This window comes from Chiroxiphia lanceolata, chromosome 9, assembly GCF_009829145.1.
Source record: "Chiroxiphia lanceolata isolate bChiLan1 chromosome 9, bChiLan1.pri, whole genome shotgun sequence".
Taxonomy (NCBI): domain Eukaryota; kingdom Metazoa; phylum Chordata; class Aves; order Passeriformes; family Pipridae; genus Chiroxiphia; species Chiroxiphia lanceolata.
In genome coordinates this window covers 14,880,778-14,907,483 of record NC_045645.1, presented here as the reverse complement: position 1 = coordinate 14,907,483, position 26,706 = coordinate 14,880,778, and the positions used below count along the sequence as shown (strand labels likewise).

General features: G+C 41.5%; 2 protein-coding genes across 3 annotated transcripts in view; one reads left to right on the top strand and one right to left on the bottom strand.

Annotated features, from left to right (window-relative positions):
- The window catches only part of ZNHIT6 (zinc finger HIT-type containing 6), a 31,646-nt gene extending 18,427 nt beyond the window's left edge, over positions 1-13,219 (top strand). The window contains exons 9-10 of one of the 2 annotated variants that reach the window (XM_032696797.1): positions 8,725-8,849; positions 13,053-13,219. In XM_032696797.1, the coding sequence (XP_032552688.1) occupies positions 8,725-8,849; positions 13,053-13,138 (211 nt within the window). In that variant the 3' untranslated portion in view covers positions 13,139-13,219. The remainder of the gene's footprint in view (positions 1-8,724; positions 8,850-13,052) is intronic. The other variant, XM_032696798.1, reaches the window with a different exon arrangement.
- A 9,793-nt stretch (positions 13,220-23,012) lies between these two features.
- On the bottom strand, positions 23,013-25,512 carry CCN1 (cellular communication network factor 1). The gene is made up of 5 exons (XM_032697054.1): positions 25,397-25,512; positions 25,080-25,296; positions 24,394-24,741; positions 24,060-24,262; positions 23,013-23,950 (listed from the first exon to the last, which is right to left on the bottom strand). Exons 1-5 carry the CDS (start codon positions 25,454-25,456, stop codon positions 23,651-23,653), a joined length of 1,128 nt encoding a protein of 375 aa, XP_032552945.1. The 5' UTR covers positions 25,457-25,512; the 3' UTR covers positions 23,013-23,650.
- Between the last annotated feature and the right edge of the window lie 1,194 nt (positions 25,513-26,706).

The window sequence follows — 26,706 nt, the reverse complement described above, 5'->3', positions numbered from 1 at the left end:
GTAGTATTTAGAATCTTTATGTCCCTATCCTTAAAAATGTCTGTTAGATACCTGTTTTGTCAGTGATTTTAAGATTGTAGAAAAAACTGTTATATTGAAATACATTGAAGGTAGCCTCAAATATTGATATGTTAGTGTTTTCCTTAATTTTTCATACTGTCTTCATAGGGCACTTCCTTCTGCATTAGCATTTATGAGTAACTTCATGTAAAACCAAGACAGCATATATAGTCTTTGCTTTCTGCTTTTCATACAAAACTCAGTTTCTTTAAAAAGTCACTGCTCTTAGTGCAGTACATGGATCAGTTCTTCTTTCCATCTTATTACAACCTTGTTTCAAAAATAGTACTTCATCTAGCAAAACAAATGTGCTAGAATTGGCATGTTTCAAGCATAATTTCATCCTTTGCGTTTTCTGCAAACGTTGAAAAATGTGGGGTGGTGTATTTAAGATTCTCTAGTCTTACCCTGGAAGCAATTTCTTTTCACATTTGTGTAGTACGTGATATACATGAGACTGGAATTAAGGATACAAATCCCTGGTTGAACTGCTGGCCTTGGCATGAGTTGGAACAGACCCCAAGCTGGCTTTAACCTATGCCAGAAGATTGACAGTAGAATTCATTACTCCTCTCTAGCTTGCAGCAGCTGGCACAAAAGGAGCTCTGCCAGCTTTACAAAAGCAGGGAGCTAGCTCACAATAGTCATTCTTCACTGCACAACTGTAGTCAGGCACTGGTGACTTTGTGCTGTTCAAGGGGAAATAGAATTTGGTCTGTTCAAGGGGACATAGAATTTGGTCTATAGCCTGTTTCTTAAACACAGCGTTCCTGTGTACTAATACTTGCTGCTTTTTTTTCCCAGAGTGCTAGATTTTGGGTCGTGGGGTTTTCCTATTAAAACTTCAGCTTTTCTTACTGAATACTTTGTTACGTTTTCCTGCAGGTTATTTCAAGCTTTCTAGTTTGTTACTGCAGCCATTTCAGTGTCATTTTTCACATGCTCCTTCTTTATCTGAAAATCAGTCTCTCTGCTGACAAAAGCGATGCAGAGCAACAGATGCCAGGTTACACAGCTTTTACTGTAAAAAACACTTTTCCTTCCTAGCTACTTACGTTTTTCATTGGAATCCTGTATTACACAACATAGATGGAAAGCAGAAAACTAGTAATTGCTGAATATGTGTGTATGGTCTGAATCTGTAGCATGCATAGCTAAATGTGTCAGATGTCTGACTATAATTACTTGACCTTTCAGAAGATTTTTGGGATTATTCAAATAAAACCCAGAGTTTGTCTGTCTTACTATCTTGAGCAATCATTCATTTTTTTCTTGAAAGAGATTCCTTTATGAACCAGTTGACGCCTGTTTTTTTAAAAGTAACAATCCAGTGTTTTGTAACCCATGCTGAATTCTTTTGGATGAACTGTTTTATAATTAATGGTATTGCATTAGAGTTGCTAGAGTGTTGCTGACTGAGACATTTATTGCAGAAAGATTTATTTGAAGTCATAACCTCCGCTCCCAGATTCTGCTGTCTGTATTGCAGCAAGTTAAATTCAGACAGCTTGCAGAGAAGGAGTACATACGTAAAAGAGATGGAGGATGAGATAACAATAAAAGTGTCGCAGTTGGCTTCAGCCAGTGGTTTGACCTGTCCAGTCATGAAGTGGTGTTCTGTAAGCACCACAAGCAGACCCTCAGACCTTCAGACCCTTCATGCTTGCAAAAAAGGTAGGCAGACCTCAAATTCTAAAACACAAAACTACACAATATCCTCTTTTTTTTTTGCATCATAACTGGGCTTGAAGCATGGGAGCAGCCTACCCAGCACATGCACAGGCAGATTTTCTGTCCTCTCTCCTAGGAAATATGCATCTAGGAAAGGCTTTTTCAAGAACAAATCTTGCGGTTTGCTTCAACCTGCCATCTCTGCTGGGGAGAACTGACCTGTATGTGTGTACTGTGTAACATATGCACAGTATGGAAAAAGCCTTCATGGAAATTCATGTACTGTGTAACATGCAGTACATATACTGCATATAAGGCAGACTTGAAGGCAAGAAAACAGGGTATGAAATTCAAGAAAATATTGCAGTTGGAAAAACCCTGTTGAATAATGTGTTGCCCCTTGGCTGAGGGAAGGAGCTGGTAAAAATGAGCTGTAGAGCAGAAGTAATGTTCAAACTATTTGTCCTATTCCAGTCCAGCATAAGTGTCGTGAGATGTGTTGAGGGGTTTAATTCAACTGTGTGGGCTGCTGTTAAAATATTTTTCTGAAGGAAAAAGAGGATTTTCTGCTGGTTTCTTGAAAGAAAAAGACGTGATGAGATGCTAACGTAAAGTTTGCAGAGTTTCTCAATTTTGGGGACCAGGAACATGGGGAGGCTGAAGTAAGAGGCTTCCAGAAGCAAAGATACAAACTCCGTCCTGGGCAGTTGAAGTGATAGGCTGAACTTGGAATCTGCAGTACTGTGAAACATGGCATCACAGCCATCACTGTTTTCACAGAGGCAAAGTAGAGGAAAACTTCTTTGTGTTCTTGTCAGGAAGGAGAAAACCTGTTATTTCCTCCTGATGGTGCCAAAGGGGAATCCCTCTGTTTTTTTCTCTTTCTTGACGGAAATGAGCAAGGGCTGATTGTTTCAACGTTTGACCTTCCTGCTTGTTTGCCAAGAGAATAATTTGTTTTCTTTAATTCATAGCTTTTCCTTTTCATTGTAAAGCGTTAGTAACCCATTACCTTAATGGAAGATTTATGGCACTGTGATTCCCATGCAAATAAGTATAAGTTTGTGTATGTTTCCACCACTCAGTATAGAGTGTTAAAGGTATTCAGGCTCTCCCTATGAGCCAAATTTGGAAGTTAATATTTGGTATCTAGGGATTCAAAATAAGAGAGATATCAATTCTTCTTGAAGTGGTAGTTCATTAAATTAACCCAAGCATAATAGCAAAAGTATTGCCAATTTACAGTGACTGATTTCTCATCAGTTTTATATTTCTCTTTATTTTAGCAGTGCACTGCTTGCTTTCATTAATTTGTCAGATGAAATTTAACCTATTAGTTTTCTGAGCTTTATGTGTTAGGAGTTTTTCATTGCATCCTTTGATATCCCCTGGTGTGATCTGTATGTCTTAAAATCATTTACAGGTATGTTCCATGAGACTCTGTAACAGAATGCTGTAATTAAACTAGACTTACAGCACTGGCTTTTTCCCTGTGATCATGCCAGTATTGTATTAATGGTACAAGTTCCATATTTTGACTTCCCTGCATTTTTGGGGAACCATGCACAGCTTTTACTTGTACTAAATATGCCACTGATACCTTTTCAGTTTCTGAAACTTTAGTCATTCATCTGCAGTAGTCATCTCACTCTCTTATTAATAAGAACTTTTGCCTTGTGAAAATTTCATACTGGCTTTAGGCCTTCTGACTATCATTAACTCAGGCTGTTTTGGTGCTTTATCTAAATCATACAGTAACCTTACATGATTGTGATGTACCCTTTTTCAGTATCTCAGCTCTATAACATTTAAAGAGTTGTAAACCTTGAGCTTTTGAGCAGTTTGTAAAGCTGCCTGGCTTCACAAAGCAAGTAAATTCCCTTGTGTGGAAGGAACTGTTGCCGTGATGCAGTTGAATTATTGTATCTTTACTTGCTGCTGGATTTTTGTTCCTTCTTTTCATTATGTCACAAGAGATGAGGAAAGTATTTGCATTCTTGAAATTCAGTATCACTTTATTTCTGTATTCTTTGAACCAAATTCTGCCAAATGCAAGAAACTGACATTTGCTGGTTTCACATTTTCCTTTTGTTTTGTTGTACTTTCTTTTATAGCTAAAAGATGCAGAATGTTCTGTACTTCAATTAATCTTTAAATCATTATTGTGCATCCTGAATCCTTTTACCACATCACTCTTAAAGCTCAGTCCACTAAATTGTTGCACCAGTTGCCTTATCTTCTTTATGGGTTTTGCCATCAATTGATACATTTTTCCATTATTGTCATTAAACAGCTTTTACTCTGCTTTTTTTCTTTGTGCAATTGCCTCATTCTCAAGAGGTTTAAACAAGGACAGCCTTTGTGCTTCTATCATGATGTACTTGTAGTGTTATTTTGCTTATCTCTTCTTTCTGCTTACTATTTTCTAGGGTAAAAGTGAACAAACCATTAAATCTTTCTGGACATCTACTATTGTGTCAAATGATTTAGGTGACAATTGGTGTTCCTGCTGTCTTCACCTGGGTATTATTTTTTTTTCTTCCAGGATGTTTTAACTCCCTGAAATATGTTTGTAATAGGAGGGGGTTTGTGAGTTCAGTTTTTCTTTTCCTCATTTTACACTTGAGTTTTTAGCAGTTCTTAGTGGCAGAGCCTCTTGCAGCCCATAAAAGAGAGGAGACACTGGATTGTTACACCTGGTCTTAAGATGGTCTTTGTTTGAGGATGACCTGTGACCAAAATATGACAAGAAAAAGGAACAGCTTCATGGTTTTCTCGTTATTTAGATGTGCTTTTATGTATTCTGTGTATGTAAGTGTAGTTAGGAGATGGTCATAATATCCAAGATGCTTTCCTGATATGCTGGCAACTTTTCTTCCTGTACTTTTTTAGTTGGTTCTTAGCAGGACTTGTGGTCCAAATGGTTTCTAAGAGAAGGTTTCTTGCTCTAGTTTTCCTTTTTTTTTTTCCCCAGAAAAAGCACATTTTTGATGGAAGTGTTACTTAAGATGGGGATTTGACTTGAAAAGGGATTGGCCAGGCATCTGGTCTTTATCAGTATTGGTTGAGTTATGCAAGTATCAATAGTATGGAGGAGAAGTTAGTGAACATTTGTTGAGGCGCAAATTATGGAGCCCCTAGACCAGGAGAAGAGACATAACCAAGAGTGGAAGGAGGAGCTAGCAGGTTTTATATATTTGTGTAAACTGTAGTATAATTTTTTTCATGTTAAAATATCAGCTCGAATTAGGTTCCCATCCTCCTTCTTTAAAAGAGTTTTCAGACAGAGTACTCCTTCATGCTGTTTTGCTGTTGATAAGAGTTAGTTATAAAGGAAGGATTACAGCAAGTCTTTTGTTTGTTTGTTTGTTTCTAAGATCTCTGATGTTTTGTTCATTGAATTTTCTAATTTTTTCATGTGTATGGACTAATAAAATTTACAGTCTTAGGCTTTTTAGAATATCAGAATCCTAGTGGCAAAGCGAAGTACATTGTGTCAATATATTGCATTTATTTTCTGCCATACAGCTTTATTTTCTGCCATACAACCTTCCTTTCATACCTAATTCGAGTGCATTTCCCTACTTCCATGTTCACCAAATCATAACCACACGAAGAGTTTATTCACCACTTAGGAATGAAAGTCCATCTGTTAGTTATTATCTTTGCTGTACTGCAGCACTTCAGAATGAATGCTTGGGAGAGACTTTAAATGCCGTACCCAGTCTTTGCCCTCTTCTAAGCGAATGCCGATACCTAAGAAATGCTACCCTCTTTGGTCTGGGAAAAAAAAAAAATCCTTCGTTCTTCCCATAAGTTAGCATAAGTTTGGTTGTGGATTTTTAAGACTAGGCTCAAAATAGATAGCATGATTTATTGTATCTGAGTTATGCCAAGTAAATACCTCGATGTTTCCACTCAGTTCTAGGAAGAAAAATCATCTTTGTTTAAAATATGTGCAAGGGGTTTAGTCGATCTCTTTCACAGGAAAATAATGAACGTCATTATACAAACATGCATTTTAGTAATATTTACAGATACTAAAACTTGTTTGTTCTCTTTTCAATGTCTAGAAGACTAAACTAAAGAAATAACATGGTTGCAATTCATCTTTTAATTCCAAATTGCAGATTTTTCTTTATTATTATTAAAATAAAAGTTCCTGTAGATGACATTCAGGAAAACCTGATCAGCAGGGAATTTCCTGCTGTCTGAATTCAAGGAGACAAGTTACGCCACTGCTGTGATAGCCACGGGCACCATTTGAGGGGAACTTGTTGTGATGCAGTGACCTAATGCAGCATTCCTGCCTGTGGGAGACAGATTATGAGACTAAATTGTTGAATTCCTGGAAGGTGGTGGAATAACTATAGATAGTGAAGCTAGCCTTTGCAGAAATTCATAGATGCTATCAGAAGTGCAGACCCACATTAATTTTAGTATTTTCTGAAAGGTAACAAAGCTGTTCATAGAGCAAATAGAACAGTTTATATGGGAACTGATGTAGGATTGCTGAATCTTGCTAAATTTTCTCAATTATCACAATTTTTGTAGGCTTTTAAACTGCCTACTGGCAGGCAATTTCTATTTAATTTTTGTCCTTCAAAAAGAAGTTATTACTATTTCATTCCAGCTAAAATCAAAAGCTGTTGTCTGCTAAGATCATGTCTTTGTGGTCCCTGTAAAGGGAGTCGTTTCTTATTAAGAAAAAATCCAGGCCTCTTTATTGCTTCGCGACATGGACATAAAGCCTTGCTTAGGGCAAGAAAATAATCAGGAAAGTGTATCATTAGATGGTGGGTGTTGTTCAGGAAGGCTGAGGGAATGTATGGAAGGGAGAGAGAAAATATGTGGAAAGTAAATACCAGGGAGGAAAGAAGATTGAGAGAGAAGGTGCAAAGAGAAATCCCACTGAGTTCAGGGATCGGGAAGCCATAGTGCAGACAATTTGCATGAACTGGGCAGTGGGAGAAAAGAGAAAGCAGGGGGAGGGTTTAAAAGAAAGATGTGAAATTGGGTATTAAGGCCATGGTTCTGTTGGCGTGGTCTGTTAATTTGGAGCCAGGCTTATTCCAAATCCATCCTGGCAGGAGGGGCTGAAGGAGCTTGTTTAGGATGACAACTTCAGTTAAGTTGGTTCCTGCAGCTGGTCCTGGAGCATGGAAGAGTCCAAGTGAAAGGATAAACTTATGCTGGTTATTAATTTTACTGAATTGTCACTTGAAATGTACTGTGAAGGAAGGGCCTGAAGAACATTGCAGCTCATTGTGGATTCTGCTGCTCATTGCAGCTCTGCCTGTGGTGAGACCAATTTGCTGCACATACAGGAAAGGACCTGTCATTCCAGTGTTATCCTACATCCTCAGCTCATCCTGGTGAATAATCATTACAGGAAGTTATAAGACTTGTAAAAATGCCATTTCATTTCATTTTTCTCCAAACCGGTATCGCCTTTTCATAAGTAAAAATTGAAAAGAGAACCTTACAGGGCAGTCTTCTTTTACCCATTAAGTGTCTGTTGTTCACCCTCTGATGTATGACCTTGTTCTAGTCCTGGGATAAAATCGGGAAGATTTTTATCATGACAAGGTCTTCAGAGATAACCTGAAAAATCAGTCTTGCTCAGGAGCTGTTCTTAATTAGACTTTGGAATTGATGTGAGAAATACTAGTTTTGTTTTGAGATCTCTTAAGCACAGTCCAGGAAGCGGCTGGCAGGTGGATTAGCAGAAAACCTCAACTTGCACTTGTGTATGAAGTAGGGAATGTGGTAGACTGAAGTCTTGGATAGCACAGACAGCAACAGCCAAGTTTAAATAAGAGAAGCATTAAGCTTCTTTGTTATATTCTTCCTGAAGCTGACAGCCCACATTATGCACTAAGAATTTAGATGTTTTCTCTGTCACTGTCAACCAATAAAATTTACTTTAAAAGCAATAAAGATAAAACTCTGACTCAGTGATCTAACACTTCAGTAATTTACTATCATAAAATAGTTTTAAGTACAAATGTTTTATCTTATGCCAAGCTGGACGCTAAAGATGTTTTGTCTAAAATATGAGATAATGGAAAGTGTATTGTGGCATGTGAATTACTTTAGCCTCTTGGTGGTAAATGTTTGCTTAACCATAAAAGAATGTGTTGAGGTCCTTGCCAAAGGAAAGGTATTGCCATACTTTGCATTTAAAGTACTGTAAATAAAGCAGTAAATATGTTTCTTTTCATGTATGTTAATACACAAGTTATGAATGCATTCATTCAATAAGAAATATAATATACTGTTATCCCTTTTAAAGGGTTTCAGTAAGAAGAGGTCATAATTACTTCGGCTTGAGTGAAACATGAAACCAAATATTTTCATGATGATTTGAAGTTGAATATGAGAGAATTTTTGCTCAAACTAAGTCTCCCTTAAATCCCAAGAACTCAAATCCTGTTTTACCCTCAGTATTCTAGTTGTGTGCTGACTCCTGATGTACTGCTCTTAATCACACATTACTGTAAATCATTAAGTATATGAATCCTTCACCATCCGGTGTTGGTTTTGGCAAAAGAAAATCAACTGCGTAGTATTTTAATGATCGGAGGAGGTACAGCAGCCATGGGCAATACTACACGTACTGCCTGCAGTATGTTTGATTTTGAACTTCATTTACCTTTAGCTGATAAAATAGCTTAGTGGTAATTTAATAATGCTGATTGCAGAAAGAATTGCATAACTCGGATTGCAGTGTGATAATATAAGAGCATCCTTTGGATGCTGCTCTTATAGGAAGTGAAAGCAACAGGGTCCCACCTTCAGAGGCCTTTGAAATACCCTTCCTTTCCCTAAAATCTCACATCCAGTTTTCCAGTTAGAGAGTTGGGAGAAAATATTACAGTTTGAGAAAATAATTGTGCTCAGAGAGCTTTTTGATATTTTCTTTTCCCAGAAAATGTGTGTTATGTCCTTGTTAGTATTAAAATCCAAAATAAACTTCCTGTTATTTTTAAGGTACAATGAACTGGATGCCAGTAGAAGCCTCTTAGACAATTTGAAAGGCAAAGTAATAATTGAGTATCCAACATTATTTGTGGTCTTGAAAACACTGAAGAATGACATGGTGGTTCTCGGCAAAGGTGAGCATATATATATTTCCTGTTATGCTATACTTAGATATTTTACTTACAGAAACAGTAATTAAGGATATACCTATTAATAATGTCAGGAATGGGCAGTATGTCTTGTATTTCACTCTGAATCAAAACGATTGCTATAAAAAAACTATTATAAATGCTTTGTCTTAAAAATGCTGACTGCTTACCTACATCCATTAGCTGTGTTGTATGTGTTTTTCTAGCTTTTTTTACTGGTGCTTTATTCTTTTTCTAAAAAAATATTTATAGCCTTTAAAGTAAAACAACTCTTCAGACTTGTGCTAATTTTTTTATGTAGCAAAGTCAGGCTGTCTGGGGAAGATGAGTTTCAAGTAAGCCTGCTAATCTTGCATCCTAGCATAGCTCCTAACTTTGGACAAGTAATTCTGAATTGTGGGATATTTATTAAGAATCATAATGGAAAAGTAGGTTTTTGGGTGGGTTAAAAGCACAGTGTTATCTTTTGAAATTTACTTGAGGGAAAACTTTCATCTTGGAGTGGAGTTGAAAGAGATTCCAGGTCTAGCAAAAATTTGTATTTTAATTTTTAAGTGAATTTCCACTGTTCTCCCCAGTATAAAGGCTTCATGTCCCAGCTTTTCTTTCTGCAGCTGCTGAAATAGGGAATCAGTTCTCTTGTCTCCTAGTCCCCCACCTGGTCACCTTAGTTGTCAAATTCCATACTTTTCAGTGGTGAACCAGCTTGTAATTTTTACAGATTTTTGAGGGAAAGCTTTGAGATATATTTGCAATTACTGTTTCCCTGTGGCAGCTCAATCATGGCTCTGTATCTGTATAATTTAACTGAATAAATATGTGACTGAGAATACTGTACCAGTGATACTGAGCTTCCATGGATCTTGGCTGTTCTGGCTAGATTACACTGAGTGATCCACTAAGTGAGGGCAACCTGCTCTCAAAGATATGGCATGTAAAAATTCATTGTGCTGTGCACTGCAAGGGCTTCTGAGAGTGAGACAGTGTGCCAGGGGATAAGGTAGGAGTGTTGTCTACATAACTGGGTCTACTGATACTCACCCTGGGAGTGCAAAAACAAACAAACACTGGAGTACATGAAACTAGGTATTTTTGTGTTTATCCATTATTTCTTGATATAGATCCCTTGCTTTTCATTAGTCAGCCCTACCCTTATGATTTTGAGATCAGGAGGGAATTACAATTGATTGACTCATATACTTAATCTGAATAGGGTTGTTGTCGTTGTCTCCTGAGCTAATAGGGAGGTTGTCCTTTTAAGGGTATAGATTCAAGTAAAGTGTTGATTGAACAACTATATTTTGAGGTCATGCTGCTGCAGCACCTAGCTGATTCTGTAAAAGGCAGAGAAGGGGAAGAGAGAGACAGTAATAGCTGGGGAAAACTCTGTCACAGGGCAGGGCAAGTGTGTATCTTAAAGACAGTAAGCTTCCTCTGCTGCAGGGATCATTGGGTTAGCAGTCATCCCTGAAGCTGGTATTCTGGGAACACTGACAGCTATTTCAGGTTTTGAGAACTATTAGTTTTCTTTTGTTTTTCTTTTTCGTTGTTGTTTTAACTGTTTCTGTATATTCCATAAAAAAAAATTTAATAGCTCCCTATTGAGGTGTCTTGGGTATAACACAGCAAAAATTATGGCAAAAATATTATTTTTTCAACTTTTATCATAACTTATTTTTGTCATCTTCTCAATTAGAATGACAAACTCAACCTTGAGTTTGTTTTGGATCCTGTGCTCTTGGAATTTTTTTCTATTAAGAGTGAAAGCTTGTGACACTAACTTCAGATTCTTTCAGAAAATCTGTGTTCAGTACATGAATATAAAACTAGGAGGGCTTTTTTGTTGCTATTATTCTGTCTGAAGACAAAATACCACTTTCGTTGAAGTGTGTCACAATCAGTGTACTCTTCTGTGTCATCTTTACAGAATATAGGAGGAAAAAACCAGTTTTCATTTTGCTTTAGCAGTTGCATTCACAGATAATTGCTAAGAGTGCAAATCTTGAGTTCATCTCCAGACTGTCCAGGGAGAAGTCTGTTGTAATCAGAGAGGTATTCTAGCCCCTTCCCATCTCCCAAGAAGTGACCTTTCTGCTACAGCATCTTCTGTGCTTCCTGCAGTCCATTTTCTTTGCCATGTATGGCTTTTTGTATCAGTTGCATGCTCCTCCTAAGCCATCCATCCTGCTCTTGCTTATCCTATTTCTACCAATACTGCCTCTCCTTTCTGCCTTACTTGTGCCCCTGGAGGGACGCTTGTCTCGCTCAGAGCGCCTGTCCGGCTGACCTCCCTTTGCATTCCAGGCAAACAGCTGCCACATTGATGAGTGGATGTCTGGCAGGGTGTCTGCTGCAGTATGAGGGCTCAGCTACCATAACCCTTCTGACTGTGCTGGCAAGGGACCCAGGCTGCAACAAGGAACAAAGTCTTGTGGGAATTTTAATTGCTAAAATATTGTTTCTTTACTGAGCAGTCTCAGATCTACCTCCTTCCTCGGGAAGAACAGAGGCACGTTTTTATAGCCACAGCAACAGGCACACGTTGGGGAAAGATCACCATTCTACCTGTGATTCAAGTAGTAACCCCCAAAGACGGGGAGAGAGCTAGAGCTGGACATCTTCAAAGAAGCTGCTAAACTTTAATGAGCATAAAGACTTTATCCTCTCCTTTTTTTTCAGAAATGGCTGATGTATTTTGGCTGAAACTTTCAAGTAAATAAGGAAAATAAGGATTGAGAACAGAAACTGCCACTGAAAAATCTGGAGTTTAAATTTTAATTATAAGTAAACTGCAGACAGTTTTATGGTAGGAATGGGCAATCTTAATTTATAGGCAATGCTATCAGCACCATACAAATATGGTCTTTTTGAGTGAAGACAATCTATAATTCCTGTTAAATAAAACTTATTGTAACAGACAAAAATAAAGCTAAAAATTGTCTGTTGAGCTTTGCTGTGAGTCAGAAGATTGCCACATTCTTTTATGTGATGTTTTGATGCTTGACTTGCTTAATAGCAAAACCTACAGGTGCTCTGATTTCAGCATACAAGGTCAGTCATGGCTGAAGATAGTAGGGGATTATAGAAGCTTTCACAGGACTTAGGGGCAAAAACAATCCTTACTTTTTGCATTACTCAGTACATATCTGGCATATAAATGTTAATTGATTATACACTAGATTTAATGTAGACAAAATGTGACCTCTGATGTTTCTGGGTGAAATGCCTCTATTTTCTTGAACAAATTCCTTGGAAACTGTACAGGTGCACACTGTGTCCTATGTATTATCCATGTTTGCCAGCTGTAGAACTTATCTTGACAAGACAGTAACTATACTTCATCAACTCCCTTTCTCATAATGAAGCATCTGACACTAAATGCTCAAAAAGGTCTTTAAATTCATAGTCATATCAAATACTGAAAATAACAATGAGAGCAGAGTGTGAATCATGGGCCTGCTTTGCTGTAGTTTATTTTTGTGCTGCTTGAGTGTCACCAACCAGTGGCATTTGGTGACCTCACTACAAGGTGACCAGGGTCAGTGCTTGTTAAAGAAGGATTCATGGGGTGTGAGGCTGAAGACCAGTTTTGGAAATGAGTGCTTCACTATATGATCTCAGCAGAGCACAGTAGCCATGCCCTAAAGCACAAGTTGTTGTGCAGCTGGAACCTCATCGGCCTCAGCTCATGGATTCACATAGTTTATCACCATCTTTGGGATGCTGGAACATGTGGAAGAAGCACATAGGTACATCATTTTAATCTTCCATTTTGAATTTCTCAGTAGTTCCCCATCTTAATTGAAATGCTAGTAAAAGTGTAAATTACTTATAATGCGTTACAGTTGTGATATATGTATGTAGCAACTCAAACAACATTTAAAGCAAACCAAGCGAATGACTTAAAATTCTCAGGGGAGGAAGAGTTTTGTGCTTTTCTACTTGACCGAAAGAGCAAGATTTAAAAACTAAAATAAATTCTCAACATTGCCTGCTTTCTCCTTCAACAACAAGGTCGTACCCAGGGTTTTATCCCATGTTATGAGACTGGTTATGTCTTATGAAATAGCTGTCCTCAAGAAAAGTGTGATTGAAAGGAAAAGAAAATAGGAAACTGCTTCTGTTTGATGAACCAACAACATTACTGAAACTAATTGCTTGTTTGGTTTTTGTGTTCTATATCCTCAGATGGCAGTGAACCTGTAGAGAACTCGGACAGTGAAAGTTCATCTATTTCATCTATGGAGGAAGGGGAAATTCGGGACAGTTCATGACGGTGCTTTGAGAGGAGAGGGTGGAATGAGCTTTTTGGGTTTTTTAATTATTTAATTAAATGATTTTTTTATACAACTGAATTCCTAGAGGTTTGGTTTAACTTTCTTCGCTAAAGACAGCATTCCCAAAGTGCCTGCCTATTTTTGGATTTAGTAATGCATATTTAGGGATGTAAATAAAGAGATGGGGAATTGCTGGTTCCAGAAAAAAAATTATATTCTTATTTAATTGCAGCCTTCAATTGCACCATTGTTTTTCATTTTTTTCATTTTCCCCTAACAATCTCAGTGTCTAACTTCCAGGTTTAAATATCTGACCACATATTTGTATTTTATGTGCTTTTGGGTCTTAATGCTTGAACTTACTGAAGAAAAATGAAATCTAATTCTAATGAAACTGAAAAGGGTCTTTTGTTACTTTTGACTTTAGTCTTTTATGGTGACATTTTGGGTGCTTGGTGCAATACTTTTTTTGTCTTACTTGGTTGCATTCTTGTTTAATATGTTAATGGAGAGGTCAAACTGTGTTTTCAGGGTGGCTTGTTGCTGTATGTTTAATCTTCTACCCAGATCTTCTACATTAACGTGGGGTTTAAAATCAACAGAATTGGATGCAAAGAGTGGCACTGATGCAAATACACTGTACTTCTAAAGAATGTTTGTGTTCTGCATCTCATGTTCCTAGTATACCTACTGAAGTTAGGTATTGTAAATACTTACTGGCATATCAACTCCATTTATCTACTTTAAAACAAGTAAATTGTAAAGGAAAAAAAAAAAATCCTGTACTTTATCATCTGCTGACAATAGAAGTTTGTGGTTAACTTCTGGGAAGATTTCTAGATCACAGACCACATATCCCTGCATCCAAGTCCCCCCTGCCTGTGGGATCTGTTGCAAGTGGTGCAGGACAAGTGAGCCTCCATACCCACTTGCACCAGGGCATTCTCATGACTCAGCATCAGTGTTGGAGTTAGTGTGCAAGGGTCTAGCCAGGTCAGTGTTTGTAAAGTCTTCAGGATACGATCCCTCTCTGAACAGCTCTGTGAGGTTGTTGCTGCCTCTGTTATTACCCCAGTCTCTGTCTCCTGCTTGAGACTGGCACCATTGTGACAAAAGTTGGTGTCCTGGGTGCATGTTCAATTGCCATGAAGATATTTCATTTGTAAGCATTCTTCCTGCCAGTGCTGACATAGTAGGTAGAAATACAGCAGAAAGCAGTGAAGGAGCTTGTGGAGGTAGCAGGAGGCTGTGGGAGCAATACAGGGGAGGGCTGAGGCTTCCAGGCTCTGTCTAGGCTTCAGGGCCCCAGGATGCTAGGTCCTCACCAGTCATGCTGCTGCATGGAGAGGATTTTTGGGATGTTCAAAGTTTTAGAAATTTGGGGGTTTTTCCTTGAGAAGAAATAGTTGTTAAAAGATTGTTCACCATGACATCTCACTACTAAGTTTGGACAGACTGTCAGACCTTTGCAGTCACATACTACTTTCTATCTCAGTGGTGTCACGTGTCCTTTCCTTGTGTGTTTTGCAAACCCTGGTAAAACAAGGAAGTTTTTCTTCTTGCCTAGCAGTAGCCACCTGTGCTCTGTTTTCCTTTTTACTCATTGTTGGTCCTCTGCCCACCTCTTGTTTCAATGTTTGTTTTTTTAACCCTTTATAAAGGACCAGGATTCCTAGCTATAGGTGCTGCTTTCATATTTTTTCAGTTGAATGAAAGTGAATAAGCTTTTCCTAATCAGTGATTGCTGCACACTGACTTGGTAGCCACAAATTACTTTAAACCAGTCTTGAACTCATTCATAGTAATACCAATAAAAGAGCAGAACAGCGAAACTGCCACAGTTCATTTGCTAGAAAATGTTTCATCTGGAGTAAAGGCATGGCATTTCTGTTGGATTCATAGCACAGTAAGGAGAGTGCTGCAAATGTTAGTGTTGATCTGCATGTGCGTGTGATTAGTCTTTGGCCGAGGAACGCAGATTTGTAATTCCCATTACTTTCCTATGCTCTTGGGGGTTTTCATGAATTATACAAAAGGGTTTGCCTCTGGGGTTTTTTTCTTATATGAATCTAGTTTAAGCTTCCTTATGAGTCAAAACACAGTTTAATTCATTTTTAAATGAAGATGTTGTTAAATCTGTCCTTCAGATTTAACTCCTTCTCTACCTTAAAGAAGGCTTTAAAAAATGATTAAGGAACATTCCTGTGGTGGTTACTAGAACTGAAACTTCCCAGACAGAGCTAAGAATCATCTTTCAGAGTTCAGTCAAACTGAGAGCCTTGGTAGCATTTGCCATTCATTCCTAGGTTACTACTTACCTATTTTTACAGTTACACAGTGATGATTCATCACATACAAACCCAGATGCAATTCAAATATTTTATTCGGTTTTCCTAAGCTTTTTCAATTTTTCTTTATAATGAGGAATCAAAAAACACTGTTGTAGGAACTGCAACAGTGGTTAGTTCTTCATAATAATAATGTTACTGATTAAATCAAGGTTTATGCACCCTTTGGCTAGGCAGGTGTTTTTTAACACTTTCATAGGCATTTAGGAAAGTTTTTAATTTCTTTCTGAGTGACTTAACATGGAACAAGCACCCTGTAATAAGCTGAAGAGAGAAAAAGCATCTTCTGTATTTTTAAATTTCTGGTCAAGCACTAGAAATTTAATGCATGGAGCCAAGGCTGTCTGGAAGGCTTCAGTTCTACCCATTTTGAAAACATACTATTGTAATCATACAAGGATCCCTACAGGACTCTGCCTTGATTCAGAACAGATCATGTCTGTGAATGAAAACTGTGTGATGTTGTTTTAATCTGCATCATTCAACACCAGCTTGCGTTGAGTGTTTGATTTTATGCCTACTATGCTTACTCATTTATTTTCCTCTGTAAAGTACTTGTCACAGAAGGAACAAGCTATTCGTGTGTAGGTTGTTACAGCATTTCTTTTAATGTTTAGACTTTTCAAGTTTCAGATCCTGAACCCAGCATGCTTGAGCTGAAGGACCATCAGCTTCCAAAGAGTAAAGGCTCTTGTCTTGAATGAACACACTACTTAAAAAAATCAAAAGCTTAATGAAGTCATCCCTTGCACAAACCTTAAAGGACAAAAATAGAGCATAGCTAAGCACACAGCAGTAGCTGGGAGGTAGGACTGAGTCAGCCATAGGAGGGAACTTGGTTGTTTTCCTTTTTTGTATAACTTCCTGGGGTATGAGGCATAAGTTATTGAGTTGTCATGGATAAACAACGTTCTACCCCCTGTCAGTGTAACAGCAAAGTTTTGAATGAATGCATCTGAATTCTAAGTTTTACTGCATTTATCTTGGCATTAGGAATTGTTGATCCGTAGAGGAAAAGAGGGCCATGCTGCTGAATGTGTAGCTGGCAGCAGTCCTTCGAGGCAGGCAGGACCAGCTTTTGTTACTCCAGTCAACAGAGCAGTTTTACTCTGCATTAGGGGTAAAACTGTTTACAGTGCAGAACATGCGCTGTATTCTAAAAGAGTACATAGATTTCTGAGTTCATGGTAGTGCTGACAGCAAGCCCCAGCTATGTGTTGTATCATCAGTCCTTGCCCTCCAGATATGGCTGTTCTCTATTGACATCTATAGGAGCTGAGAATGTATAATACCGTGCAAGAGGAGACTTTCCAGGGGTAAATATACAGCTGTGATTAAGTAAGTTCAGGCCCTATTTGGTCACAGACTTTTCGTTCTGCTTTCTTAAGTCCCACGCTCTTTTCCTGAAAACATTTATTCTTCCTCCCTCCGAAGGAAAAAATATCTTGAATTTGTGTTTATGTCGTTGCTATGACATTCAGTTAAACTGTATGCAGATGCAGGTTCTGTTAATAAGAGAAAAAAAAACTGTACTGTGTACTTCAGTGAACAAAGATTACCCTGTGTTTGTGTTAAAATGTTGCTATGGCAGTGCATATGGTTTTATTTGCTGGATGTCTGTGGTGAAATGGAAGGAGGTCACATGTATGCAAGACAAGAAATGGCAGCAAAAACAACTCAAAATAAATACCGAAACTGAAAGGGAAATTGCAGATGACATGTAAAAGCAGGAAAAAACAGGGACAGTTGTTTTGCTGTCTGTCTGTCTGTTATTTGATAATAGAAATGTCTTCTCACTGTGCCCCAGTGGGTCTCAGTGACCCATGGTACAATGACTTAGCTCTAATGATGCTTTTATTGTGAGAACTTCTTTCCCTCAATGGCCCTGTGCATTGTAGCTTTTCTGTTGTTGCTTTGGAAGCAAAGTTACCTTGGCTTGTCCTGATTTCACCACCGCTAACTTCTCCTGAGAAAAGCATTTCAAGACTATCTTAATATAGTAGGCTTTTTGGCAGGGAAAATCAAGAGTGATAAAATATGGGAAGCCACTAGAGCCTTGCCTTCCTTTGGGGCAAGGAGAAGTCTTTGTGAACTAGTGATAGAAACAGTTGATTTAATTTATGGGTTTTTTAACTGGCACAGGAGTCCTTGTATTTATCTAATCCATTTGCATGCGGCTTCTTTTTGCATCAGCTGCATCAGTACAGCTGTTCATGTGGTTGCATGACAAATCAGAATGAGTTCAAAATAATCTGCCAAAGAAGGAGGGATAAAAATTATAAGGGAGAGAGGGAGTCTTTTAGAGAATAAATGACCACACTGGGAGCTGGCTGGTTCCTGCGTCATTCCAGCTGGTGGAAAAGCAAAAGTGTTTTTAAAATCACATTTCCACTTTCTTCTGATCATCCTTGTTCTGCCTCATTAAGGAGGAAGAAACAACTATGAAAGCTGCTGTTGCCTTTCCACTCCTTGATTCCAGGTTCTCTACTGGAACGGTATTGTAGCTCCAGAATTTGTCTGTTTTGCCAAGTGCCAATAGGGAGTAGAACTGTGCTCAAGTGAGGTAAAGATTAAGTTGAGGTATAGATATTAATGAAAAAGAATGGACTTGCCAAGAAGTCCCCATCACTTCCACACAGCCAGGAGGGCCAACTGTGTCCCAGGGGACATCAGGCACAGCATCCCCAACTGCTCAAGGGACGTGATTGTCCCACTCTGCTCTGCACTGGAGTGGCCTCACCTTGAGTCCTGTGTGCAGTTTTGGGCACCACAATTTAAAAAAGATGTTAAGCTGTTAGAGAGCATCCAAAGGAGGGCCACAGGGATGGGGAAGGTTTTGGAGGGGAAGCCATATGAAGTGTGGCTGAGGTTATTTGGTCTGTGCAGCCTGGAGAAGAGGAAACAGGGGAGATCTCATTGCAGTCTCCATCATCCTCACGAGGTGAAGCAGAGGGGCAGGCACTGATCTCTTCACTCTCATGACCTGAGACAGGACTCAAGGAAACTGCATGGTGCTGTGTCAGGGGAGGTTTAGGTTGGATATTAGGAAAAGATTTTTCACCCAGAGAGTGGTTGAGTACTGGAAGAGGCTCCCCAGGGAAGTGGTTACAGCACCAAGCCTGTCTGGGGTTCAAGAAGCGTTTGGACATTACTCTCAGGCACATGGTGTGATTTTTAGGGTGTCCTGCACAGGGTAGGAGTTGAATTAAATGGTCCTGATGGGTCCCTTCCAACTCAGCATATTCTGTGATTCTGTGATCTAAACTTTGAGTGATATCTGTTTGTTGACCTTTTTTCCGAGCCTCTATTTTCAGCTGTGCTTGGGCATTCATATTGGTTTTAGTGGGAATGTTCCACTACAGCACAAGTATCTATTTCTGTAGAGAAAAATATATTTTCCTGTTTCAAGTTCTTGTTAATAAACTTGCTGGTTTTACAGCCATGACATCTTGATGTCTGATTTTGCCCGTTAATTAGCTAATGATTAATTAGTTTTGTCATTAATTAGTTAATTAACTAATTAGGATCTAACCTGGTTAGTTTGAGATGCTGAAGGAAATAATTAGCTTCAGAGAAACTGGTGTCTTTGACCTGGCTGATACGCTGGGCTTCTTTTGATCTTATGTTCAGTGTTCAGTGTGCTGAGCTACACTGTTGAGGTGAAGTTGTTAACATTCATGTCCCAGTTGGATTCCCATCTGGGCAAATCTGTGTACCCTACCTTTGAATTTTTTCTGTCTAGTGAATGAAAACCTACAAAATACTGTGTAATCTTTTCCTCCTGGATGGTTGCTACATTCCATCCTGTAAGTGATTGTACTTCAAGACAGATGAAGTTGCTTATGTGACTGGTGCCTTGGGGTCTTTCAGGATCTTCTCCAATACAGATGGTGTACACAGAAGTCATAGCTCTGTATTATATGTGGAGGAAAAATTATAGCATAGTGGATGCCATCTATTCAATTTCTTAGTGTTTGGTCTTTATAGGATAATAGACAGATGCTTATTGTGTCATTTTGTTGGTTGGAGTCTTTTTTTACAGGATTTATATTTTCTAGACACCAAGTCTCACTGCAGTTCAATGCAGTTCAGTTGTTCATGAGTTGAAACGCATTTAATAGGTATCTTCAAAGCTAGTTGTATGTCACAGCTATTGCTGTGACACCTCCTTGTTTCTATGTGCTGTTTTATTTGTGGCTATGTAACATGGAGAAAAAAACTGTGAAGGTGAAAACAGGAACATGTCTACATGAAAAAAACTGTCTTGAGACAGAGCAGCTGGTAGAACTACACAGTCTTTCCTTGCTGTGTGTTGAGCACTCGGAGCCCCGTGTGGAAATAGTTCCGCCGATTACACAAGTAAACTAAATTGTGCACAGGGATTTCTGCAGGATCAGCTCAGAAGGGCAAGCATCTGGCAAGACCAAGCCTCTGCTGTGACACATTTAGCTGCTTCTGTGTAGGTGCGTAGGTTTCACTTCCAACCCCGAATGACTGCCCACTGCTTCAGTCCTCAAGATCTCTGAGGGATTCATGCACTTTCAGTGGACTGGAAATCCTGCCACAGCACTCCCACTGATCCACAGTGTCTCTGCCTTTTCCTGCATAGCCCACTGGCTGCCCACCTGTAGCGGGGATATGTGGCCGTTCCCAGCCGGTGTCCCCTGGAGGGTCAGGCAGCCCAGTGGGGCTGCTCTGCCGTGGGCTCTGTGGGAGTTGATGTGTGTAGTACAGAGATTCTCACGGCTCAGCGAGGGTTCAGTAGTAGCTCAGTCATCTCACTGTCAGTACGATGTCAGCTCTTCCTTCACCTACTGCTGCTTCAGGAGAGGGAGCTGGCAGCATCCCACGAGAGGATTTAATGTAATCATGGAAGTCTGGTGTCTGCGTATTCCAGCTTTTGTTTTGTTTCCTGTCATGGAGCACTTAAGGAGGCTGAAACTTTGTCTTCACTGGGTTGCCTTTATTAGTAGGGAAGATTTTATGTGTAACCCTGATGTTATAGGAGTTACCAGCATCAAACCCTTGTTAGTAAGTGCGTGGAATACAAGGCTAAACATTCCTTCGATCCTAAACCTGTAGTATGACAAACGCTCCTTGTGGCGGCAGCACCTGATTCGGCCGAGTGCCCCATGCCCGGTGCGGCGCTGACAGTCCCAGCGGCTGGGAAAGGAGCAGCCGAATGACTCGGGGCAGACAGAAGGGAGAGGGGGGATGGCTGGAGCTGGGCTGCTGCGGAGTGGACAGTGCTGCTCTCCTTCCTGGCGTGTCCGGGCTCTCCCGGCTCTGCCCGGCGCCAGGAGGCTCCACACAGAAGTGCTGGTGGCTTTACTTTCAGGATTTGAATAGCTGGATGGTCTGGCACTGAAATTTGCTGCAAATGTACAGCTTCTTGTCCTGTACATTACTTATCATGTTCCTAACTTCTCATCTTCTAGTATTCCTCTTGAAGAGAGGTGTTGATATTTTAGTTTTCGACAAGAAATAAGATTATAGTTGTGCTCATTACCTTACCTAAAAGCCCTGCTGATGCGCTTAATGATGTCTGTGCTTTTATCCTTTGTATTTCCACACCTGCTATTTAGGGGGGTTTTTTCTGCTAGAACAACAGAGGATATAAAGATTTCAAAGCAAGTGCAAAGACACAAAAAAATGACACTGTTGTAAAAATAGTTTTGTCACGTAATTGTGAAATGCAAAAAAGGAAGAGAAGACTATATGGATGGTGATGAATTAGTGTGACAGCCCAGCTTTGGAAGACTTGCAGATCTTTTTAGTGGGATTTATTTCCTCTCTTTATATCGCAATAATTTCACTTATTGTATTTAACTTATGTTTATGTGATCTGCTCCTGCAGCCCTTATTCTCCCAACAGTATATTTTTATAGTGAGCAGATTACAGAACCACCCCTCTACATGAGGAAACATGGAAAAAACAAAGTGCAGGCTGTAAAACCCAGGGCCAGGCTAGAGCCACACTTGAGGCAGGAGTTGGAAGGGCCGCTTTTGTTTGTATATGGTGTGTGTGTTACAGGCGCGTGTGGTCTATGTGTACAGTATAGTTACACGCAAATGTGATTTTTTGGGGAACTGTTACTTACGTTGCTGTGAAGATGGATGTCATTTGAGTGTAAGTGACGGGGGGATGGCGAAGAATGCAGCTGCTGGGTGTCTGGGAGCAGTGTATTCCTCTTCCTCTGTGCATGTAATAACCCGGTTTGTAAACCTGATGGTTTCTCAGGGAGCACCCAGTGTAGTGAAGTGTTCAGTGCCAGATCTAAGTAGAAGCCAAACAAAAGTGCTTCCCTGCATTTTACACTTTTACTGTCAACAAATACTGTACAGACAAGTTTAGGTACAGCTGAGACTGGTGGCCAGGTGGTGAATTCCAAAACAGCTCAAGTTTTGAATGCCTTCCGGGAGAGAACTTGACTGAGCAGAGAGGGAGGGCTGTAATTTCTCAGGCAAAGCATTAGCTGCCAGAGATGAGCTTCTGAGATATTTGGCTATTTATTTGATTATTTGTCTAATTAATAAAAAGTTGACCCTTGACCAATTCTGCTTTTAACTAATGACACTGGATGCACAATTCTAAAACCTCAAAATCAGTCTCTGTATTTTATGAGCAGTATCTTTCTCACTAAAGACTGGGAGAATATTTTGCCAGAAAAATACTCACACAAGAAGAAAAAAAATACCCTGTTGCAGGTTTCCTTTCACTCTTATCTGTGGCACAGCTTCAGGCTAACCAGAAGAGTACAAATGTTTGCTGCTTTCTGAGGTCCTGCTCTAGTTCATTTTTTTTAAATGTCATTTTCTTGCCGCGTGCCAGCGAGCTCTCTTACAACTCCCTCGGTTAGCCAAATGTCATCTGTGTCCCACAGAGTAAAGTGTAATTGTGTATTTAAAAAGTGGGAAGGAGAAGTGAGGAAAAGAGTGGCTGCTTTGCCTTTTAGTCTATTGGACAAGTACTCGAAATTCCTCACATTCTTCTCCTGTTAACAGTATGTTTACTTTTCATCACTGGGTTATTAGGATTAACAAAAGTCATTGCTTCAAGCTCATTTAATTTGAATTTAGTGAAAGCAAACTACCTCCTGCAGACTGTAGGAAGCATTCTTCTGCTGCAGAAATGTATTAATTTGCAAAAAGCAGCCACCAAAAAGCGGAGACTTGCCCAATGTTCAACATCACCATGCATGCACTGCATTCTAATGAAGTACCTTATTTTGCAAATTCCAGGACAGTTTGAATAATCTGACAGTCTAATTAACATTTCAGTCTATCAAAGATTTGCTTTCAATGCCAAGAAGCTCTTTCTGTATATACTTTATAGAGTGGGGGGTGCAGACTGTGGACACCACTTCAAAACATCATTTACCCAAAGAATTAGACTCTGCTTTCTAGTCCATTGCTGCATCTGCAGTAGAGCTCGTTTTAACTTTCACAGTATCTAAGAAGCCTCTTGCATTTGCTGTATGTTAAACCTGTTGCCTGTCAGAACGCTCTACTAAGAGTAGTTAGGTAAATATTTCTTTATTAAATGATTAATTCCATAAATAAATTCTTTTAATTCATTGAATATAAAATTAAAATCATTTACAACTTATTCCAGTATTACAGGGGCTGGAAGGGGTAAAAAAAAAAAAAGAAAAAAAGAAAAACAAAACAAAAGCTACAGGTTGATAAATAAAATACTCAGCTTTAAAACAACTGATTTCTGTTTGCCATTAAACTACAGTTGGTACATAATAGCTGCCATTGTGAACACCCCACAAGTGCCCACCTCAGGAAGGAATGTAACTTCCAACTTGGTTGGGAAAGGATGGGAGAAGATTGGAGGGATGGAGAGAAGCATAGTGTTAAATTGAACAGAACAGTAAAGTTTTCATAACCGGAACAAAACATTTATCTGATCACTTACAAACAGAAAACAGTATATAATTAGATAAGGTGCTCCAAAAAGAAGCAGTAAAATTGCTCCAGTACTATGAAGCTTTAAGTATGCTTAAATCTCTGTTGCATTAGTGTCCAGTTGCACAGTGCACTCCTGTAACATCTCAATGTTGCCCTCAAATGGGCAAGGCACCATTTCCATCAGAGGTCCTTTCTCCATGGCTGGTTACTTCAGAATTCTGTTTTGCATCCCACCCCCAACAACTTAGTCCCTAAATTTATGGATGTCATTGACTAGTCTGTAGAAGGGATAAGCTTCATTTGCATGTGGACAGTTGTAGTTGCATCGGCAGGACTGGATCATCATGACACTCTTGGTGAAGGTTTCCCCATCATCGCAGCGGAACCTGACCTTGACAGTCCTGGTCTGCTGGGGTGTACAGCACCTGCCATCCACGCAGGAGCCACAGTACTTGGGGCGGTACTTCTTCACACTGGAACATCCGGCGTAAGTAAACTTCACTGGGGATGGAGACTTCCTAGTCTTGGTACATTTTTTTCCCTTCTGTAAAGTAAAGGGAATAACATTATTAGCAGGAGATTCTTCTCCAGCCTTTACCCCCTACCCGAAGCAGCTTAGAAAGAAAAGGAACACCAGAAGAGTCTGTATTTACCTTTAGGGAGGCATAGCTAGGCTGGCCACATGGCCTCACTTCACATATCCTGGTCTCTTTGATGAGCTTGCAGTCAGCATTGTCATTGGTCACCCTTGTGGAGATGCCAGTTCCACATGTCTTTGAGCACTGGGACCAAGAAGTTGTTTGCACAATGCATTTGGGATTCTCAAAAGCTCGGCTTTGTGGCTCGGATCCAAAAACTGGAAAAGAAAAGGAAGGCTTAGCCTAAATATGTTCTCTCGCTGTGTTTCTTTCCATTGGGGTCTAAGGAGTCATATAGCCACTCTCTGGCCTCCTCCCCTTAATGTCATGCAGATAAACTCACACTCACCAGGTAACATTTTCAGGCCTCCCTTCACAATGGCAATTAGCTCGTTGTTCCTGGTTAGTTCGCCTTCGGAATCATCCGGACCAAACTCTTTGCTGAAGAAGCCTTCCAGCTCCTCCAGTGCATCCTTGCTTTCGTCACAGACCCACTCCTCGCAGCACTGCCCGGGCACTTTGACCAGCCTGGGGCTGGGGCAGCCCAGGTTGGGAAGAGAGAGCTCCTGCGGGCAGAGCGGGATGCAGCCCACAGCTCCATCTATGCACGTACACTGGTGTTTACAGTTCGGCTGGAAGCTCTCCCCGTTCTGGTAGATTTTGGAGTTATATTCACACGGTCTTCCCTCGGACTGTGCTGCAGAGATCAACAGGGAGGCAAAGAAGAGAATCAGCGGCGGGAATCGCTGGTTTAAGCGCAGGTATTTGCTGGTCTGTTAAACTCAGTGTACAGCGGAGCTCCCTACAACCCCCCGGGGACGCGGGGCCAGAACAATAACTTAGTCAGGAATCACTTTTCCTTATGTGCGTTTAGCGGAGCCCAGACATACTGAATCGCATTCCAGACTGCTGAAGTCATGTGCCTTTCTGCCAAGCTACCGACAACAAAGCATAACCATACATGGGCTCGAAATTACCGAATCCCGGCAGTGCGGGACGCGGGGTCCGTCCCGGGAGAGCGGGGTCGCCGCTTACCTCTGCAGATGCCCTTCAGGGCGGCGGGGCTGGCCCCGAAGTTGCACTCCAGCCCCTTGGTGTGGTCGCAGGGCTGCGATCGGCTGCAGTCCTCGTTCAGCTGCTTGGCGCAGACCTTGCAGCAGCCGCAGCCGTCCGGCACCAGCCCCACGCCGGGGGCGCACTGCGGCGCGGCCGCCGGGCACTGGCACACGGCGGGGCAGGGCGAGCCCAGAGCCTGCGGAGCGGAGCGGAGCGCACGGTGAGCGCCGGCAGCGCAGCGGGGACACCCGACCCGCCTCCCCCTCCCCGGCCGCGGGAAGAGCCGCGGCACTTACCAGGCGGGCCAGGCAGAGGAGAGCGGCCGCCAGAGCGGGGCGGGTGCCCGCGGAGCCCATGTCCAGCGCCGGTGCAGCGGAGCCCGTGTGAGCGCGGAGCGGGAGCGCGGCCGGCGCGGTCTGAGGCGGCTCCGGGCGCCGCCGCCTTATATGGGGCGCGGGGCCGCCGCGTGCGCCGCGGCGCTGACGTCGCGCGTTCCGGGCCGCGGCCGCGTCCAGCGCTCGCGGCATCCCAGGAATGTGGCTGGCGCGCGCCGCGGCCGCCCCGCCCCGCCCCGGCTCCGGCACCGCGGCCAAGGCGGCGGCGCTGCCGCGGGGGGTCCCTCCGCCCCTGGACCCGACCGGCCGGGACACAGCGCGGGGGGCCGCGGAGGCCGCTCCCCATCCCGCGGACGCGGAGGGTCCCCACGAACGCGAGGGTGGTAACGGGAGGCGCTGTTCGCGCTCGGGGCTGTGCCGGCGGCGCCCCGCGCCCGGACACCTACGGGACAGCGGAGCTGCCCTGCCCGCCCCGGGCGCCCGCGGCGCTGCCCCTCCAGATCACACTGCCCGCGGGGTCACCGGGGCTCGGGCCCTGCCGCTGCTGCCATGCGAGGGACAGTCACAACCCTTCCCGGTACGGCAGACCCCGGGAGCCTGGCGGTGCCCAGCGGCACCGAGAGGCCGGGTTTCCAGGCTGGAAACGGGATGGCCACGCGGCGAACATCCTCCCTCCCCGTCAACCTGTGTATCTCTGGCCTCAGTGTCCCTCACTCAAGTTGGGTGCCCTTGAATAGCATTACCTCGTTGAAGTTTAATATTTGGGGATGGGGAGGAGAGATTTAGCTTCTGTTGTGGCGTCTTTTCTTTTCCTGGCTGTAAGTATTTCCAGATGGGATTTAGACCCCAGACGTAACAATATTTCCATATTTGGTATAGCAGTAGCCCGCATTTTTTACATTTTTCTGCTCTGTTATCCAACCACAAAGCATTCTTGACAGCTTCAGATGTTGTTAAATATAGCCTTAACTTCTGTTCCCAGGGCAGGAAATTCTTTGGAATTCCTGTTTTTCACGCAATCTGTCTATCATGATTTAGGAGAACTTTGCTGGAGGAGCCAACTGGCGTTCTACTGCAGTTCACTCTTTTATTGAAATAGCCCAGAAGTTGGGTCTGCTGCCCAAAGGCGTTACAATGAATCCCCATTCCAGGGATTTTTCTTTGCAAATGAGATTATTGTTCCCAACACAAGTTTGGGGTTTTTCTTGTCGCCTCCAAGGCTGGAAGGTGGAGAAGCGGATTCAAAGGAGAGGCGAAAACTTGCAAAACCC

Bases quoted from the DNA above. Each gene is read 5' to 3' on its own strand.
- CCN1 (XM_032697054.1), bottom strand. From the start codon at position 25,456: ATGGGCTCCGCGGGCACCCGCCCCGCTCTGGCGGCCGCTCTCCTCTGC. The intron at 25,297-25,396 runs GTAAGTGCCGCG...TCCGCTCCGCAG, and splicing joins TCCTCTGCCTGGCCCGCCTG to GCTCTGGGCTCGCCCTGCCC. The intron at 24,742-25,079 runs GTAAGCGGCGAC...TGATCTCTGCAG, and splicing joins CCTGAAGGGCATCTGCAGAG to CACAGTCCGAGGGAAGACCG.